The sequence below is a fragment of the Ochotona princeps genome, chromosome 6 (genome assembly GCF_030435755.1).
Source record: "Ochotona princeps isolate mOchPri1 chromosome 6, mOchPri1.hap1, whole genome shotgun sequence".
Taxonomy (NCBI): Eukaryota; Metazoa; Chordata; class Mammalia; order Lagomorpha; family Ochotonidae; genus Ochotona; species Ochotona princeps.
Genome location: NC_080837.1, coordinates 67,973,328 through 67,992,865, shown reverse-complemented (window position 1 = coordinate 67,992,865; position 19,538 = coordinate 67,973,328). Strand labels below are relative to the sequence as shown.

At 45.0% G+C, this 19,538-nt stretch overlaps 2 protein-coding genes across 3 annotated transcripts in view; one reads left to right on the top strand and one right to left on the bottom strand.

The window, feature by feature from the left end:
- The window catches only part of PYGL (glycogen phosphorylase L), a 32,548-nt gene extending 31,481 nt beyond the window's left edge, over window positions 1–1,067 (top strand). For both annotated transcript variants that reach the window (XM_058666426.1, XM_058666427.1), the window contains one exon: window positions 835–1,067. In XM_058666426.1, coding sequence (XP_058522409.1) covers window positions 835–1,011 — 177 coding nt within the window. In that variant the 3' untranslated portion in view covers window positions 1,012–1,067. The remainder of the gene's footprint in view (window positions 1–834) is intronic.
- A 563-nt stretch (window positions 1,068–1,630) lies between these two features.
- Window positions 1,631–19,111, bottom strand: ABHD12B (abhydrolase domain containing 12B). Its single transcript, XM_004584959.2, has 10 exons — window positions 18,914–19,111; window positions 17,208–17,238; window positions 14,203–14,248; window positions 13,967–14,096; window positions 13,531–13,568; window positions 11,748–11,827; window positions 4,190–4,272; window positions 3,107–3,185; window positions 2,146–2,264; window positions 1,631–2,026 (listed from the first exon to the last, which is right to left on the bottom strand). The coding sequence occupies exons 1-10, from the start codon at window positions 19,084–19,086 to the stop codon at window positions 1,999–2,001; spliced, it is 807 nt and encodes a 268-aa protein (XP_004585016.2). The 5' UTR covers window positions 19,087–19,111; the 3' UTR covers window positions 1,631–1,998.
- Window positions 19,112–19,538: the final 427 nt, after the last annotated feature.

Sequence of the window (19,538 nt, the reverse complement as noted above, 5' to 3'; positions counted from 1 at the left end):
CCATCATTCTCAACAAACTTTTAAAGTTCTTTAAAAATCATGAGACTACAAAATGGTTTCTTACATTCTTTTATAAAAAATGATGAAATTTTTGATAGGATAATTTCCTTCATGAATAAAAGCCTTCACTGACCCTGTTCTGAGATCCCAGGGGAGAATTTGCGGTTCAGTATGAACCTGTTGGCGTGTGTACTTTCAGAAAGAACGAGAACAGCTGAGTAGTCCATCAGAGCTCTCATCTCACTGACTGCCTGATTGTAGCTCAGATGGCAGAGCAGTGGCTTTCAAGCTTAGTGAGCCACAGGCTGAATCTCTTGATGAGATACCCTGCAGACAACAAATATGAGTTTCCTTCTTCCTCTTGGTGCAAGGATTGAGAATGTGTTTTCTGCCAAGGGCTATTTGAATATGTATCGGTTATTCACTTTTATCAACTTAAAATTCAGCCTGCTCTACATTTGTCATATTTCAAGTCCACCTGCGGTTGCCTTGGCAGGGCCAGACCAGATGATTTCATGGGCCTTATACAGCCTGTAGCTGGAAGTTCCCCAGCCCTGGTTTAAAGGGTGCTTCCTTCATTCGTAATAATGGGAGAGACAGCTGGAATGACCAATTTTAGAACTCACATCCCTGGTTTCTTTTTTAATGGAAATTTTTTTTTCATTCCTAAGAGGTGTGTATTATTCAAATGCAGAAAGTCGTCTTCTGTACCCCAGCTGTCCAGCTGCAGGGCGCATATGCTCACACCTCGCTCTGGGGGCTCCTACCACCTCCGTAGGAAGCATACTTGGCCGTGCGCAGCCTCATGTCTTGCTTCCATTTTTTTATCTACAGAATCCCAAGGCCTGGAACACCATGGTACTCAGAAACATAGCTGCCTCGGGGAAATTCTCCAGCGACCGAACAATTAAGGAATATGCCAGGGACATCTGGAACATGGAACCTTCAGATCTCAAGATTTCCCTATCTCATGAAGCTAGCAATGGTGTGAACAAAGGTGATGGAAAATGACTTAAAAGGCCTTTGGGAGAAGTAGCTTCTTACTGAACTCGAACATTTTTATGACATTTATTGATTTTCTTTTCCTTTATTAGCTAAATGATCTGGTTAAGTATCTCCGAGAACGGGAAGAACAGAGGATTAGGGTTAATAATAAAGTGAATAATAATTTTCCAAGAATAATAAATTTCCAAGGGCTAAGTGAGTTGCCAAGCCATTATTTTATAACCAATCAGTAAACTACTAGGACTTCCTGCAAAACTAATCAGAAAAAAATAAGAAACTGCTTGGAACTTTTTAAGAGCCTTTAAAAGAACTTGAGTAAAATACAAATCACTTGAGTACCTTGGAATACCTTTCTTAGACTCTTGAGTCCAAAGCTAAGATCACGGCCCCAATTTATTCAGGTCGCTGTAAGACAACACCCCACCTGGGTAACTGGGTGACACTAGTATTGTTGGAGGCTGAGGTGTTCAAGATCAAGGTGCTGGTGGATTGCAAGGCTGGTAAGGGCTCCAGCCTGGCTCCTGGATGGCACCTTCTCTGCATCCTCACATGGTGCAAGAGGTAAGGGACTTCTTCCGGCCTGCGTTACAGGGCACTAATGCCATGCGTGAGCACTCATCCACCAAACACTCCGCCTCCTACTGCCATCACACTGGTGGTCGGACTTCTATGTGCATGCTCTGGGTACAGACAGACAGTCCAACCAAGCAGCCACCTTCTTCACAGATATCTCCCCACCCCCAGGATCTTGGAAAACTACACGTCATTAGCTGACAGCCACATTTTTACCAAGGTGTGATTCCCCACATGGAAATTCTGCATGAAGCAGAGCTAAATGAGAGCATCCCATCCAACCAGCATTCACGCTTCCCTTATTAAAATGGCAAATAGCCTCAGTTCATCCAGGTGGCCCCATATAAAAATAACACACATCACAGACGCGGGGGGCAGAGGGCACGGTTGGGACCAGGTCTTCACTACAGGTTTCTGTCCTCAGGCCCATTGCTTGCTCAGGAAATCTCTGCAGAGGAAAGAGCAGGATCAGTTAACACATTTTCCCTACCTGCAAGGGCTCAGTAAACCAGGGCAGCCCAACATGCCAGAAGCAGGAAGAATGACATTGAGTAAAGGCATTCTTACCTCACAGCCATTAACAGAAGGGGACTTTTACAAAGAAGGTTGTGGTGGAAGCCAGGAGGAAAGATAACCAGCTGGACCCTCTCCTTGTGCCGATACACTGTGCGGGCGATTTCATAGAGCTGCAAAAAAAATGGGAAGACCAGCTTGCAGAGGCCGGTAACTCAAAGCAAGGGTTCTCTCATTGATCTCCCCTTTCTGAAAGAGAACAGACTAGCCTTGTCCTCCCCACCTGAAGATTCTTGCAGAGGCGCGAGGAGTTGCCATGGACCCAACTCTGGCAGAGAGGCGCAGAAAGGAAAAGACTGCATCTGTATTTTTCCTTTGAAATTTCAGAGAGAGAGAGAGAGAGAGAGAGAGAGAGAGAGAGAGAGAGAGAGAGAGAGAGAGGAGAGCATGTGCACTACTAGCTCCCATCCACTGAGTCATTCCTCTAATTCTCAAAACAGCAGTGGCTTGGCCGGGCTGAAGCTGAGTGCTACAAATTCAGGGTCACTCACAAGAGAGGCAGTAACCCAGCTACTTGAGCCCTCACCTGCTGCCTGCTGCAGTCTGCATTCGCAGGAGGCTGGAGTCAGGAGTAGAGCCAGGTATCTGAACCTAGCCCCTCCAGTACAGTACACAGGTGTCCCAGTGAGCATCCACTACGCCCAAGACCTGCCCCCTCTGCTTGCAATGCTGTTCTGACAGAGACTGCAGGGAGAGAAGTTTCCACAGCAACCTGAGATCTTGTCTCTGCAGGCACAGATGAGGAACCAGCACCTGCCACATGCACGCCTTTAGGCTGAGCAACAGCCAAGGGCACTGAGGCGCACTGTGTGAAGGCAGGGTGGCTAGTCAGGGCTGTGAACACTTCTCGCAATGTCAGACACCCGCCAGAAGCTCTCATCCAAGCGTGGCTGCCTGGCAGACAATGACCTGAGTCCAGGATGCCTCAGTGTCCAGCGCTGGGCTCTTCACTCACCGTTTTCCCACACTCCAGAGGCACCGTCCTGTCATCCTCTCCATGTAAGATGAGCAGTGGGGAAGACAGGAACTTCACGCTGGGGACAGGTAGAAGGAGTGCAGTAAGTTCACTAACCATCTTCTAGTCAACCCTTCACGAAAGCAGGAGGCGTGCCCAAGCATGCAAGATGTCTTTACTTGACTCTTCAGCCTAACAGCTTCACGTGGCAAGCTTTCCCTCACTGCTGTTTCCTCTGACAATTTAACTAAGTTTTCTTCTCCATGATTTTGGGAAATACTTCAGAAGAAATACTGTTACATGGAATCTGTACTGTTAGAAAAACCTCATCTTCCTTATTGTACAACATTCTGCAGTAGTGGAATAGTTTCACTGGAGACAATCAAAAACAACTCAACAGAACAGAAACTGCCCCAGGACCAAAGTGCTCTCCTGGTCATAATGTGTTTTACTCTCCCCAAAAATGTACATTAGCAGAGTGGATTGGCTTTCTGGCCATGCTTCTAGCTTCATAACTCATAACAGCTATGGCATCTTGTCTCCCACTCCAAAACTGTCCCAAATTCCCTTACCCATCCCTCCCTGCCACAGTTGACTCCTAGAGATGTCACATGCTTTCACGTATGGTGCAGCCATCAACATATTGCCAAGAACTCCTTTTGGAAATATCCTTAACTGTTCCACAGGGGGCATGCTAAGTTGCCAAACTCTCATAGTTGGATTCACTGGCAGGCTAGTCAGCTACAGGGCGGATAAGATTTTGTTTCATAGGGAATAAGGCCTACAAGTGAGGGATTCCCCAAGGTGTGCTAGACTAGACTGCACAGGACTGTCACAAGATCTGGATATGTCCTATTAAACATACAGTTCCCCTGTAGGGTTCCTAAGAGAACAAAATTGTGAAAGTCACTGAAGAAAGTGTCATATATAATTCCCAAATATTCTATTCCAAAGCCTATGCTTATCTAAGAATGATAGATCAATATTCTAATATGTATATATACTTATTGTCCAATAGGTCACCCCTCATTTCCCACCCAAACTCTCTGAGTGATAGTTGATATTTTGTCAACACTCACTTACTTTTCATCATTGGGGAAGACTATTTTGTCTTTTTTCATGGCGTCCATAATTGTGTGCAAACATCGTGGAAATTTCTGGGCAATCTATTTTTCAGAAAGAGAAAAATTATTAATAATTGTCCCATGGCCATTAGCTATAGTCTCCCACTATGAGCCATAGGAAGTGTGACTTTCTAAGTATAATAAAACTAAGCATTAATTTTACGATTTTAAACAGTAATTTATTATCATAGAGAATCTGTGTAAGAAATAGAAAGGAAGAAGAAATAAGTCATACATATAGTCCACTATATATTATTGGTGAAGAATTCTTTTTTCATCTTTTTAAAAAATGCAAATGGACTGTATGATAAATAAATGTTTAAAAATAGGTAAATGAAAATACAAATAGCAGCATTCATATTCTTGCTCATAAAGGAGCAGTGGTAAGCAAAAATCTAAAAATCGCTTTTACTGTGAACATAATTAATTAGTTAAGGGATAGAATATTTCCATTAGCCAAAATTTCTGGCAAAAGTATACAATGTATGGATAAGTAGCTGGAGAGGTTTTGAACATTATTAGCTTTTGAATATGGTTTTAGTACTACAATGTTTAAGATGACATTTGGGGTTAAACAGTGACCACAGGGCTCCAAATATAATCATCTCTCAAAACATGCTGAATTGATTGTTTGGTAGAAAAATCTCAACAAATAGAATGCCAGCTAGGTCTACCTTAACAATAGTTTTAACTCAACATAAAATTGAGCCCCTATTCCCTACAAACGTCCCTTTGAATAGAACATGAGAAGGAAGAAACACTGAGTGTTGCTATTCACGTAGCACTTCACTCACACACCTTGTCCCTATCTCCACACTGCCATACTCTTTCCCAAATCCATTCATTTCTCTCTGGCTCCACTGTCCCCTGGTCTCAGCCACCCTTTCACTTGGACTATGCCAACTATCCCAGGTGGCTCCCTGCCCAACTCCTATAAGGTAAGCAGCAGGATCACATCAATGTGTCAATCAGATCATCGCAATCTTTTGCTTAACACCCACTCAAGGCTCTTGCATCAACACCAGCATGTTGTCTTGGCCTTCAAGAGCCTACAGAATCTGGTGGTCACATCCATCTCCAGCCACATGCCCTGTCACGTGACCCCTTCCATCCACCTTCAGGCTCTGCTGCTATCTGCTCCTGAAGTGCTCTTGTCTGTAGCTTTTCCTTCGATTTGAGATTTGGGGATTCTTTTATTGCCCTCCTGCTCTTGCAGGTGTCAGCTCAAATGCTAATTCTAAGAGGGCGCCCCTAAGCAGCTCTCCTTCCCTGCTCACCCTCTCTCACATGGTACCAATGGCGTAGTTTCATTGTTTTCAAAGCCCTTCTCACTACCAAAGTCTTCCTCTGTACCTGTGTTTCATATGCTGCCTCAGCAATATATACACCCTACAGCAGAGGAGCCATAACTCTATTACTCCTTGAGGTATCCCCAGAACCTAGAGAACTTTCCAGTATCTAATAGAACACCCCCTCAATATCTTCTGAAGATGCGATGGATTTAGGATGCAAACAGCCATGGTGTGCTGTTTGAACTGTTATTTGTCATTTTCATGTTAGTGTGACTAAATTTCAGATTCAGATAAATTTGCAAACAGGAAATACCAGCAAGGTATTGCTGGCTTTTCCCTGAGAGGGTGGAAGGGAGGGGAGCAGGGCAGTAAATGGGACCCAGCCAAGGGAAGAGAATGGGTACAGAACGGGCAGGCTGAGGCTCAACAATGCAAACTTCTGCTTCACCATTTTTTGTTTTGTTTTGTTTTGTTTTAGAAAAACCATGAGCACTTGCCCTGTGGTTATAATGTTATTTGTTACAGCTTCCCAATATTGACAGAAACACAGAGAATGCATAAAGAACATTTTAAACACTTTGTAAAAATAATAATTATTATTATTCGCATCATTGCAGGGAACGTGTAAAAGAAATGGATGTGAAAGAGTCGGGCTGGCACCAATTAGTACAAATGTGTGCTTCCCATTTGGGCTTGGGCTTGCTTCTGGAACCTCGCCTCCTTACAGCAGATTGTGAGCTCTTAGGCTGGGAGGCCTGCCACGCCTCTCCTTCTCTTTCTGTATTCCTCCTCCTCTTCTAGGCTGAGGACAACACTGCTTGGCTAGCTTTCTCTTTTCCTTGATTTGTGATTTCCCCACACCTGTAGTAAGAACTCCTCTAAGGAAAAGTCAGCGAGAGACACTTTGAGGTGGTCCACGAGGAATTCTAAGGAATAAGAAGAGAGGGGGCTGCATGATGGCTCAACTAGCTAATCCTCTGCCTGCAAGCACTGGCATCCCATATGGGCACCGGTTCATGTCCCGGTTGCTCCACTTCCCATCCAGCTCCATACTTATGGCCCAGAAAAGCAGAAGACGGCCCAAAGTCTTGGGACCCTGCACCTGCATGGGAGACCCAGAAGAAACTGCTGGCTTCAGATCAGCTTAGCCCAGGCTATTGCGGTTATTCAGGGAGTTAGTCAGCAGATAGAAGAAAAGATATTTCTGTCTCTGTTCTCTCTGTAAATCCACCTTTCTAATAAAAATAAATGATTCTTTAAAAAAAAAAAAAAGGAATAAGAAAAGAGTGCCTGCAAATTCATCCACTCTTCATACCTCACTCCCTCCCAAGCAGGGCTGACTTTCAACACTTAAAGGTCACACCACCCCTTCCAGTGGAGAGCACAGCCAGGAGCTCCTGAATGCCCCTCCTACCTCCCTTTCTCTTCTGGAACTCCACCATCTACATATTCTTGGAACATTAGTGACACAGAATCAGCTGGTACTTGGGGAGGGCCACATGCAGCCACTAAAAACAACAGCTCTTAGCCTGGCTGAGTGCTCATCCCTGTCTGGCTAGTCCTTTATGCCAGAGGCTGCTCCTGTCCAGGCTGTCTTCCTAGAGTTAGAAGACCCAGCACTGAGACCAGCATCCTATTCTTGCAAGGGAGATGACAATCAGGCAAGCCTCTAAGCCTCAACTCCCCATCTCTAAGCAAACTTGTCTCCTCAATGTGTTCCTGCACCTTCCAGGAGGCAATGCCCCCCCCCCCATCTGTATGGCCTTCACAGGCTACACATGCGCATAAGCCTGATCTCCAATTCTCCCAACCCTGGAATGATGTTCCTGGGTCCTACCGGCCCCTTCTATCGTGGCGCTTCCTACCGCAGACGGGGAGGGTAGGAACAAGCACTGTATTTGCTGAATACTCACTGGGTGATTCACAGGCATGATCTTAATTTCATTTTCCCCAAACCTCTGAGCAACAGGCCCCATCAAAGCCATTCTCAAAAACCGGGGGGGACTCAGAGAAGGGTAACACCTAATCAAAGCCATGCAGGGTTGGGGAAAGAGGCTGGGTTTGACCCCAAATCTGTATAGTCAAACGCCATGTTCTTTCCCCACTACCACCATGCTGTCTTCCTATTCTGCGGAGTCAACTTCTTTCAAAAGTGACCCGGCAATGATCACTGAAAACAAACTGAAAACACCTGGAACCTGAGGCGCCCAGCCCTAGACTAGGTCCTGATGCTCCCTGCCTCGCACCCGCTCGTGCAACCGTAATCATCAGAGTTGCAGCCCCTGGGGCTGAGAGGAGAAACCACGGGGCAGGTGCTACTATAGCACCTGTAGCTACTATAGCTTTTCCTTCATTTAGGGATCACAGCAATGTCCAATAGACTGCAATTGCTCCATTTCAGAGACAAGTTGAAATAGTACAAGCAATCAGCTTTGGTTACACAGCTGATCCGTAACCACCCAGAAATCAAACCCAGGAGCCATCTTCCCTAAAGCACATGCAACACTGCACGACTACTGTACTTTTGAGATGGAGGAAGACTTGAGCTGTAGAAGCCCTCCGGTTGTGTATACGGATTTTTGATGCTGTAAAGGCAACGCACATGCAGTAGAAGCCGTAAGTACTGCGAATTTTGAATTTCATTTTCTTCTAGGTGATACTTAGCACAGTGCCGTCTCATTCATCTGGGTGACTGCTGGCCCCACAGAGTCATAACGAGAGACCACTGATGCTCTACACACTGAGTTTGGGGGACATCCAGTTCCATAAGGCCTGTGAAATCACTGGGTCTGGCCCTGCCTAGGCAACCGCAGACAGGACTGGAAATTTGATAAATCTACAGCATACCAATTTTGATGTTGATCATTCTGTATGGCCCATGAGTTATGTTATTAATTTCCAAATGGCCCTTGGCATGAAAAAGGTTTCCCAGCCCTGTGTGTGCTATGTAGATCAGCTGGTTGCCTGAGAGCTTAGGTGTTACCAGGGTACTTTTTTAAAAAGTCTTTAAAAATACAATTTTTAAAGTTGATTTAGCAGCAAAAAAAATGGAATTCTATACATAATTTGTTCATAATACACATTTTCTATGAACTTTTAGAAGACTCTTATGCTAAATGTGGGTTTTTTGAAAGATTTATTTATTTTCATTGGAAAGTCAGATATACAGAGAGGAGGAGAGACAGGAAGATTTTCTGTCCGATGGTTCACTCCCCAAGTGGCCTCGACAGCTGATGCTGAGCTGATCTGAAGCCAGGAGCCCAGAGCTCCCTCCAGATCTCCCACATGGGTGCAGAGTCCCAAGGCTTTGTGCCATCCTTGACTGATTCCCCAGGCCATAGGCAGGGACTAGATGGGAAGCAGGGCTGCCGGGATACGAACTGGCACCCACATGGGATCCTGGTACGTGCAAGGTGAGGACTTTAGCTACTAGACTATTGCACTGGGCCCTAAATACACTTTTTAATTAAGGTTATTTTCAAAGGAATTATAAGGGTGTAATGCCTGGTCGATTGAGGAACATATGTGTAGTTATGACATTTGAAATTTCATACTTCAAAAACTCAAATTTGTCTCTTATAGTAGAATGATAATTGGAGGTAAGCCTTTTGCCAAAGACAACTAGAAAAACATGGCGGGCGGGCGGGCGGGTGGGTGGGGAACACTGTGAAAACTCTGCTGAAAGCAACAGCCCCCTACTAAGGCAGCGAGGTCTGAGCAGTCTCAGTGTAAAGGCCTGGCAAGGGCAGAGAGGCTGGCCTGACCTCAGCACTGCCTTTCTCCTTGGGACAGAGCTGCCAAGTCAAAGAGAGCGGGCAGTGTGAAAGAACACACGTAGCACAAATAGACAAAACAGAGGGAGGTAGTAGAATGAATGCAACAGAGGAACCACTACAGTTAACAAAGTCCGTCATGCTGGAAAAGAAATCAAGATGCACCTGCTGCTTATTTAAAATGTATCTAAATTCAAAGAAGACAGGAAAGCTGAGACTCGGGGAACAAAAAAAGAGTAAACCATGCAAACACTCGTTTAAAGACAGATTGGCTAATGTTGGACACTATTCACTATTTCATGATGAGAAAGGATAAATTCACTGGAAGACATAAAAACTATATCTTCAAATTATTAGGCATATTCACCTAATAATGGAATATCAAAAAAAAAACTATACCAAAGAAATCAACAGAACTAGAATAAGTGAAACTACTGCTGAATTTGTATGACTGAAATTTAAGAGCACTACAATTTATCATTAAGAAAGTAAAATGTCAGAAGCCAGTGCCATGGTACAGTGTGTGAAGCTGCCACCTGTGACGCCAGCATCCCATATGGGTCCTCGTTCATGTCCCGGCAGCTCCAGCTTCACTTCTTTTTTTAAGATTTATTTATTTATTTTTATTGGAAAGGCAGATATACAGAGAGGAGGAGAGACAGAGAGGAGGATCCTCCATCCGATGGTTCACTCCCCAAGTGACTGCAATGGCCAGAGCCGAGCCGATCTGAAGCCAGGAGCCAGTAGCTCCTCTGGGTCTCCAATGCGGGTGCAGGGTCCCAAAGCCCTGGGCCACCCTCAACTGCTTTCCCAGGCCACAAACAGGGAGCTGGATGGGAAGTGGAGCTGCCAGGATTAGAACCGGCACCCATATGGGATCCCGGCGTGTGCAAGGCGAGGACTTTAACCACTTCAGCTATCACGCCGGCTTCACTTCTGATCCAGCTCCCTGCTAATGGTGTGGAAAAAGCAGCAACAGAAGGCCCCAAGAGTTTGGGCCCCTGCCACCCTGTGAGAGATCAGGATTAGATTAAATTCCTGGCTTCAACATAGCCCTCTGCAGGGCTTGGCAGCGTGGCCTAGTGGCTAAGATCCTCGCCTTGATCCCATATGGCTGCTGGTTCTAGTCCCGGCAGCTCCACTTCCTCTCTGTCTCTCCTCCTCTCAGTATATCTGACTTTGTAATGAAAATAAAATAAATCTAAAAACAAAAAAAAACAACAACAACAAAAAAAAACACATAGCCCTCTGAGGAGTAAACCAGCACATGGAAACAGGCACCTCTCTTCTCTCTCGCTCTCTCTTTCTCTCTCTCTCTCTCTCTCTCTCTCTCTCTTCAGGATAACTCCAACTTTCAAATAAATGAGTAAAAATATATTTTTTAAAGTGAAAAGACAAAGTAATAGGCGTGTCTGTATGAAGAACTTCTGTAAAAAACAACTCAACTGATGAACATGCAAAAGTCATGAAACAGAATCATGCAAGTGATCTATCAAAATAGCTAACAAACATAAGCAAAATTGTCCAACCTCATCAGTCACCAGGGAAGTGTAATTAAAACCACAACAATATGTCAATAGGAAACCAAGGAAGGACATGAAGCAACTGAAACTGCTGTACCGTTGGCAGGAGAACAAAGCGGTAAAGTTCACATGGATTATTTTTTTTAACAAAAATCTTTTAAGGTTCATGTTGTGACACAGTGATTGAAGCTACTGCTTAGGCTGCTGGCATCCAACATGAGTGCCAATAGAGTCCTTACTGTTCCACTTCTGATCCACTTCCTAGTAATGTGCCTGAGAAGGGACAATGGGAGATCGTCCAAGTGCTTTGGTCGTTGCCACTCGTGTGGGAGACCTGGATGGAGTTCCTGGCTGCTGGATTTGGTATGGCCCAGCCCAGGAAGTTGCAGTCATTTGTGTACTGGGATGCCCTTCTTTCTGTAACTCTGCCGTTCAAATAAAATAAATAAATAAATGGGGGGTGGAGGGTGGGGAGTAGAGGGCAGTACAATGGTAGAGCAAGTTAAGCTTCAACCTGCAGGTGTAGTGTGAGGCCTGGCTGCTCCACTTCCAAACCAACTCCCTGCTAGTGGCCTGGGAAAGTGACCCGGAAGAAGCTCCAGGCTCCTGCCCAGCTCCAGCCATTGTGGCCATTTGAGGAATGAACCTGTGAATAGATCTCTCTGTCTTTCCTTCTCTCTCTGCAACTCTTTTGGATAGAAATAAATCTTTAAAAAATAATAATAATAAATTAATAAATAAAGCCTTCACTCATAGTAAGCTAGCTAACAAATCCAAAGTCCTTTTGTCCCTTCTCTAACTGTAACAGGTCTCATCTCAGATTAGAATGACTTAGGAACATTTGAAAGCAGCTGAGAGAAAATAGAGACGGAATATGCAGGGAAATGACCCATACTTCAACATCCTGCAATGATCAATCAGAAACTTACCTTTAACAAGGGATAATTAATGCTTGCAACCCACATGTTGGTAAATGGAGCTTCTAGGACGATAGCATCAACTGGGCATCCTTAAAAACAAAATAAAATAGAAATCAGTAACTCCTCTACTCAAAATCTCTTTCCTTAACTGGATCTTCACAAGGTCTTAAACATGAACATCATTTGTGCAGCTTATTAGCAAAGCAAATTCCTGGCTTCTGCACCATATGAATGAGTATGAATCTTGGGAGGCTTAGGGTAGGCCTTGCTAACAAGCTTAAGACAGACAATGGCTGGAAGATATTACCACCACCTTTTTCTTCTTAAAAAAAAAATTGTTATCTTATTTGAAAGGCAGACAGTTTTCGAGGTATCTTCCATCCTTTTTTTTTTTTTTTTTTTTTTTTCAAAATACCTGCAGCACCAAGTCAGCCTGAAGCTAGGCGCTAAGTCTTCCATGTAGGTGGCAGGGGCCCAAATACTTGAGCTATCCGTGTTGTCTCCCAAGGGCCTCCCAAGCAGAATCTTAACTGCTGTGCGAACCTTCCACCCCCAAACCACTACCTTCTAAGAACACAACTGGATTGCCATAGTTTAGGTAAGTTAAGAAAGCAAAATAATATAGGAAGAAAAAATGTGTCTGTGGCTGTTAAGAATGTGTCAGAGGATGACCAGGTCCACATATGTACAGTTATAAAACATGCATGCACATGTGGATGTGTCTAGAGGCACGTGAAAGCTACTGAGCAGTGGAGGACTGCAGAGCCAGCACCAGAAAAGCTCACCACGTTCAAGCTGCCTTTCCCCCTCCAAGCATCTGCAGCCTTGAAAGCAATGGGGCTGGCTGGGAAGATGAGAACCCAGGTAGGACTTGGAGCTTTCTCGCAGTCTAACCTTATCTGACCTGGAGTTCAAGGTCAGACAAGGGAGGACCCCAGTGCCTGTCTTTTGGCTATGGCCTCAAAGGGCTTCCCCCTAGGAACTATGGTGAGCAAGGAACACACCAGCCTCAGAGCAACCAAAGCCCAGTTTCCCATCAGCTCAGTCTCTGATTGCATTAAGGTGAGCTGTTTCTGCCATAGCTACCTGTCAGAAGAAAAGCAAGCTACTGTTAAAGAAGATAGTACTGCCATGTATCAAGTGCACTGTACAGTTTTCCATAAACAGTGTGCTATATATACTCAATCTAGAGCAACAAAGTAGATAAGAATAGAACCATCACCCTCTACCCACAAAAAGAAAGCCTGGCAGGTCTTAGCTTTGGAATCTTAAAAATCTATAGCATTTGTCTTAACATTGCTATATAGAGTAAATTCTATTTTTTAATAATAAAAAATGATCTGGCCCAAATCACAGAGAGTCTAATTCATTAAACCAACTAGGCTCTAGACAATGTGCATTTTAAACACGTACCTGCAACAGATTCTGATCCAGACAGTTATGAGAAACACTAATCCAAATACAATGTACAATGGCCACAGTTAGCACTTCCTCTCTCTCGTCTCATAATGCATGATTTTCCTCTCCCAGCATTTATATTATTGCTACTTCCCACGGGAAGCTCCTTCAAAGATAATTTTGTTTTTTCCTTAATACTTTCTTTGCATAACCTGGGGAAGCAGCTATTATTTTGTGTGCAATTGAGCTGGAAAGTTGATTAACCTGTCAGATTACCAAGTTGTTGATTACCAAGTTGTGTTGCTTTAGGTATTTGTGTGCTCAGACTTACACACTATATTTTCCCAATGAAGCAAAAGAAAAAAAATAATTTCCCTGAGGTAGTTGATATTACCTTTCTCTTCCAATACTTTTGCAGCATTTGTTGCAACTCTGTAAGACAATGATTAGTGCACATGTGAAGCAATGAGCGCACAGTAAGCAGCATGGATGCGTGGGATGAATGCCTGGTGGAAGCTTTGGGCCCTGGTTGGAGAATACTGTAATACAAAGTTGCACACAGAATTCCAAGAGGCTCCCAGAACCCTCATGAAAGTTCCTTTCCCTGAAACAGCTCAAGGGTTTCTTGGACTCCAGTGTCACAGGCAGCCACAGCCTCAAACGTCACGCCAAGATGGGCAAGGTCTCTGGGCCCTGCTGGAGTGAGAGGGTGCCAAGGAGAGCCTATGCGCCCCCCAGCCCCATGAGTCTTTTGCTGCTGCCTGCTGCTTTGGATCCAAAAACCAGGCCCTGATGCCCCTCCCTCCAGGAACCCTGTCTTCATGTCTCACCCTGTGCCCAGCGAGTGGCCCCAGAGACACACGGGGGTAGTGCCACTTCTTGCCTTGGTCCACTCATAGACACAGACAGCATCCACAGTCAGTCCTTCCTCCGAGGGCTTCCCCGTAGAGTCCCCAAATCCTGGCAGGCAGGAAATGCAAACACATTCTCACTAGCTCCAAAAGGAGGGAGATTGAAAAAAAAAAATAGCCTTCCGTCAATTAAGAAAAGTTTTCTTAATACATACCTCTGTAGTCAACAGACAGCACGTGAAAGCCACCATCACTCAGCACCTGGATAACAAAGCCACTGTCATCACTTGAGTTAGAAGATGAAAGTGGCGCTGGCCCTGTGGCACAGAGAGTGATAGTGTGGCACATTATCTTCCACTTGTGGTTCTGCTATACTGTGTGGGAGCCAGTTCTGGTCCCAGCTGCTCCACTTCCAATGCAGCTCCTGGATTATGGCCTGGGAAGGGAGTGGCAGCTAGTGCAAGTCATTGGGCCCCTGCACTCATGGGGGAGACCCAAAAGAAGCTCCTGGCTTCCCAGGTTTGGGCTGGCCCAGCTCGGGCCGATGTGGCCATTTGGAAAGTGAACCAGTAGATGGAACATCTCTCCATCTCTCTCTTCTTCTCTCTCAGTCTGACTTTCAAATAAAAGTAAATAGAAAAAAAAAAAAAGAGGAAGAGGAAAAAGGTAAAAAGGAATCAGCAAAAGGGCCTCATCAAGACACAGGTCCCTAGCCATGGAGGTTTAACAAATGAGGAGCAGGTACAGTTTCAAAATGTGATGTTTGACTCCAAACTTGTGATCAGACTGGGTGGGAAAGAGGAGAAGCAGCCTGGCTGAGCAGGACCGACAGCTCAGGTGGCTCCCTGGCTCTGCCACTCGTTTGCTGTATGACCTTGGCCAAGTTACATAACAGTGCATGACTTCTCAAAAAGTATAACACAACAGTTGTTACTCGCAGGGTTGTAACAGGATGGCATGACATGGTGTGCTCAGTTTCCTGGTTGCACAGTAAATGTTTCCGTAACTTTGCATTCTATTTCAAATGGGTTTTTTGGTTTTTTTTTACTTGAAAGGCAGAGAAAAACAGAGGGCACTTCTCACCGCTGGTCCACTCCCCAAATACCTGCAACAGCCGAGGATGGGCAGGGAACTAGAAATCCAGGCTGGGTCTCCACTGGGTATATTAGACCCAACTACTTGCACCATTACCTGCTACTCCCAGGGGACACAGTAGCAGGAAGCTGGGATCCAGGACTGGAATACACATCTCCCAAGCAGTGTCCCAATCATTGTGCCGAACCCCCTTCCTCTAATTTTTATTTTTTGGTAAACATATAAGTATGCATATTTATAGACTATAATTTGATTCTTAAACAATGTCTTTATTTTTACTTGAAAGGTGGATTTTACAGAGAGAGAAGACAAGGTCAGTCTTCTATCCAAAGGTTCATTCCCTAAATGACTGTGTGACCAGAGCTGAGCTGATCCAAAGCTGAGAGCCAAGGCTTCCTCTGGGTCTCCCATGTGGGGTTCGGGGGCTCAAGGACTTAGGCTATCCTACACTGCTTTCCCAAGCTATAAACAGAGAGCTGGATAGGAAGTGGAATATCTGGGACACAAACCAGTGCCCATACAGAATGCCAGCACTACAGGAAGAGAATCATCCCACTACGCCACTACACTAGCCCCACAGTTTGAGTTTTTAAAAAGATTTGTTTATTTATTTGAAAGAGTTACATGGAGAGAGAGAGAGACAAGGCGACAGAGTTCTTCCATTCACTAACTTCCCAAATGGCGGCGATAATGAGGGCTGGGCCAGGCTGAAGCCAGAATTCAGGAGTTTCCTCCAGGTCTGCCGCCTGGGTGGCAGGCCCCCGCGCACCTTCACCTGTCAGTGGATCGTTTACAACATGACCTTCCACCTACCAGTACAGGCATGCCATGAGTGCGCATTCATGATCTGATCCAATTCTGATCCAACTCCATGTTTATGGCATAGGAAAGCAGCAGAAGATGGCTCAAGTCCTTGGGCTCCTGCACCCATGTCGGAGACCCCGAAGAGGCTCCTAGCTCCCAGCTCCAGCTCAGCTCAGCTCCAGCCACTGCGAGCATTTGGGGAGTGAACCAGCAGAGGAAAACTGACCTCTCCATCTCGCCTCTTTTCTCCAAAATATCTGCCTTTCATATAAATTATTCTCCAAATAAAAATAAATCTTAAAAGCACACACACATTCAAAAACCTGGCATGGAAAGAAAAAACTTCAAATAGCACCACCTATGTACTTAAGAACTTAATTGATTTTCAAAATCTTCCCTGGGGGGGGGGGGGAAATGAAATTATTTCACTAGTGAGTTCTACTAAATATTTAAAGACAAAATAACAGCCAATAATATGTCCTTGGGAACACAGAGGGATCAAATTGCTTTCAAATTCTTTTTAACACACCCACATAACTCTGATATCAAAACCCGATGAGTACCAGTAAGAAAAATTGTAGAACTCTAGTTGCCATAAAACAGATGAAAAATCTTTAAATAAGTAGCAAATCAAATCCAAACAAAAGTGAATTTTTAAACTATTTTTTTCTTTCTCTTACACACATCTGCTCTCCCATGGAGCTTGGTACTGCCGGGCGTTTTTGTGACACTGGTTGTCCTGGTGCTCCTAGCCTAGGACTGGTTAAGCACTACCTGCAGGGCTTGACTCGAGAGGCTGAAGGCCTTGTGTGGTGCAGACGCCAGGCACTACAGACTTCCTCAGGTACCTGTTTGACTGCACATACTCTTTCAATCCACCCCACCCACCCCACAGGAGAGCACTTCACAAAGATTGCAGCAATGCAATAAAAAGTCCATTTTGAAATTGTATAGACAAGGGGTCTTCAAAGGTTCGCAGATAATGCATATGATGAAAAAAAGCCACTGTTGAATCTCAAAATGTTTGGAGCTGACATCAGCTTATCTTTGCATTGCCCATTTCCATGCGCTTTTTTAATTCCCCGTGTAAAGCAAGGATGCTTGTTGGGGACCCAGAGGTGCCCACACCTGTTTGATACCTCATGGATAGCACAGGAGGAAACATCTGCTTGCAGGACTATGGCCCCATCCTGACCGCTGCCCTGGTATCCCCCACCAGACAGTCAGACTCAGGACTTGAGGAACCCCTTACAGCTGCAGCTCAGAATACCAATCAATGTGGACTTAGGAACCCCGGGCCTTGAGCCTCTTTCAGACGTACCTTTGCCAGCCTGATTCTGTGAGATGCTGCCCTGTAAAGGAGATTGGAAAAAATGAAAGAATGAGCAACTGTGGTGACAAATTCAGTGAACGTCACCTTCAGGCTTGCATTTGATCTCACATCTGTCTTAGGTGAGAGAGGTTAAGTAACAAGGAGACACTAAAGTGCTTTCCAGCGTGGAAATCAGCTAAAACGACTCAGGGGCTCCCCCTTGTGGCACAGCCTCTAAGTCGGCCTGGATGCCCAGATTTCTCAAGTGCTGTCTAGCATCAGTATTTGATGAACTCCTGAAAATCCATCTCTTTTTTTTTCTTTAATTAACTTTTTATTTTAGTACTTGTTTAGCAGTATTTAGGAATATGTATTTTAAAATTTATTTAAGAATATTTGGGAAGTTGCAGGCCCATGTGGGCCTCCGATTAGGTTAGAGGGGGTTACCCATGCTTGCGCCTGCTCTCTGCAGTCCAAGCTAGCTTTGCAGCAGAGAAGGTCTCCCAGGCTATCCTTTGCTGCACTGTCAAGGCCTTCAGCAGGCTGTGATTCTTCCTGGGGGACACTAGAAGCCAAAGGCTGAGCTTGCCTGTGTGCCAGCCTCCTCTCCCTGACCTTTGCTGCCAGGTGACAGCTCTCTCAAGACTTGGCTTTTTTTCAGAGGCCTTCCTGAAGGTGCTCACGGAGAACACCATCTTTAGGTGATGCTCCAGGTTCAGGGGACAGAGATCTCTCCGGAAATCCAAGCTCCAAGGTTTGAGGCACACATGGACAGCCTTAAAATGAATTTCTCACCTTTGGGTGTAACAAAGCTGACAACTACCAAGACCCCTTAAGTAACACCCTTGCAACATTCTTCCCCATGTGGGGGTCTTTAAGGCTGTCCATGTGTGCTCCGTGAACACCTCCAGGAAGGCACTGCTATGGAACTGTGATGAGTCTTCAAAAAGTTCATGGAAAACACCGATCACTTTTTAAAGTGTGCATAGATATTTTTTGCCCCAAGAAACTTTAATATTTTTTAATGTTTCATGTATTTGGAAGGCAGAGAATGACACAGACAGGCTGGTTGTCCATCCCCTGGTTTACCTTACAAATGCCCACAACAGCCGGGACTGGACCAATGCAACCAGGAGCCAGGAACACAGTCCAGGCCTTCCTGAGTGAGTGGCCCAGAGCCACCTGAGTCACCTGCATTGTCTCCAGAGGTCCTGTCAGCAGAAAGCTAGACCTGGGAGCAGGACCAGGATTCCAACCCAGATGCTCTGCCATGGGATGGCTTGGCTAACCCACACCTAACACTCTGAGATCAGTGGGTTGGGTAAACCACTGGGTGTCTTACCCAGTGTGCCAGGCACCTGCTGCTCAACTTGTCCTTTAATTCCATTTTTTATGAATTTGGCCAGTACCCCTGAAATGCACCAAGTAAACCAGACACTTCTCAGGACTCAAGGAGCCCCAGCCCTCTCTGAAATCATCACCCACGTGTTGGAAGAGCTTCTCTTTTTTCCTTCTCAGTGAAGGACCCACATTATTGTAGATATTGAATATATTTTTTAAAGAGAAGCCTATTGCCAGAACAACCTCAGATTTCAATAAACCACAGTAAGCACGTGAAGGCATGCAGAGAGGAGAATTCAGCCATGCCCTTGACTTCCACCAGGGGGATACAATGCTTCAATCTCAAAAAGTAAAACCCAAGCAGAGACACAGACCTGTGCTGTGCGCTGCCATGGAGATAGACGATAATTGGGTTCCCGTCCTGCAGGGCCGCTTCATACCAGAGCCGGTCCTTCCCCTTGGCCTCATCCCCCCGGCAGCCGGGCACCGTATGCCTGGAGAGAGAGGAGGGGTGCTCAACACAGCAGCACAGACAGCACTTCTCCATCCTCCAGAATCAGACACCCACTGCATGTTACGCATACAAGGGGACTTCACCTTGCTTGGGAAAATGAGAAGATGAGTTTATTTGGTGTAAAAAGTATTTTGAAATCCATGCAGAGCTTTTTCACAACACCCATTTCCTGTGAGCCTCTTTTAATTATTAAATTAATAAAATCCATTTTATTTGTAAAACAGAGGAAAAGACAGAAAACAAATAGAACGAGATCATAGTACATCATGGCAGTATGATAAATTGGAGGGAATTTAAGAATTTAGCTTTTGTGGGAGAAAAGAACTTGAACTTGAAACAAAGCTTACTCTGTGCAGTACACCAAATGACTTCATTATTTCAGACAACATTGTGAGCTCCAATTTTCCCGCTTATTCAAGCAAATGAGCAAACCTCAAAAGTGCAGAGGTTGTCCTATGCCAAATAACAGGGGATTTGAACGACTG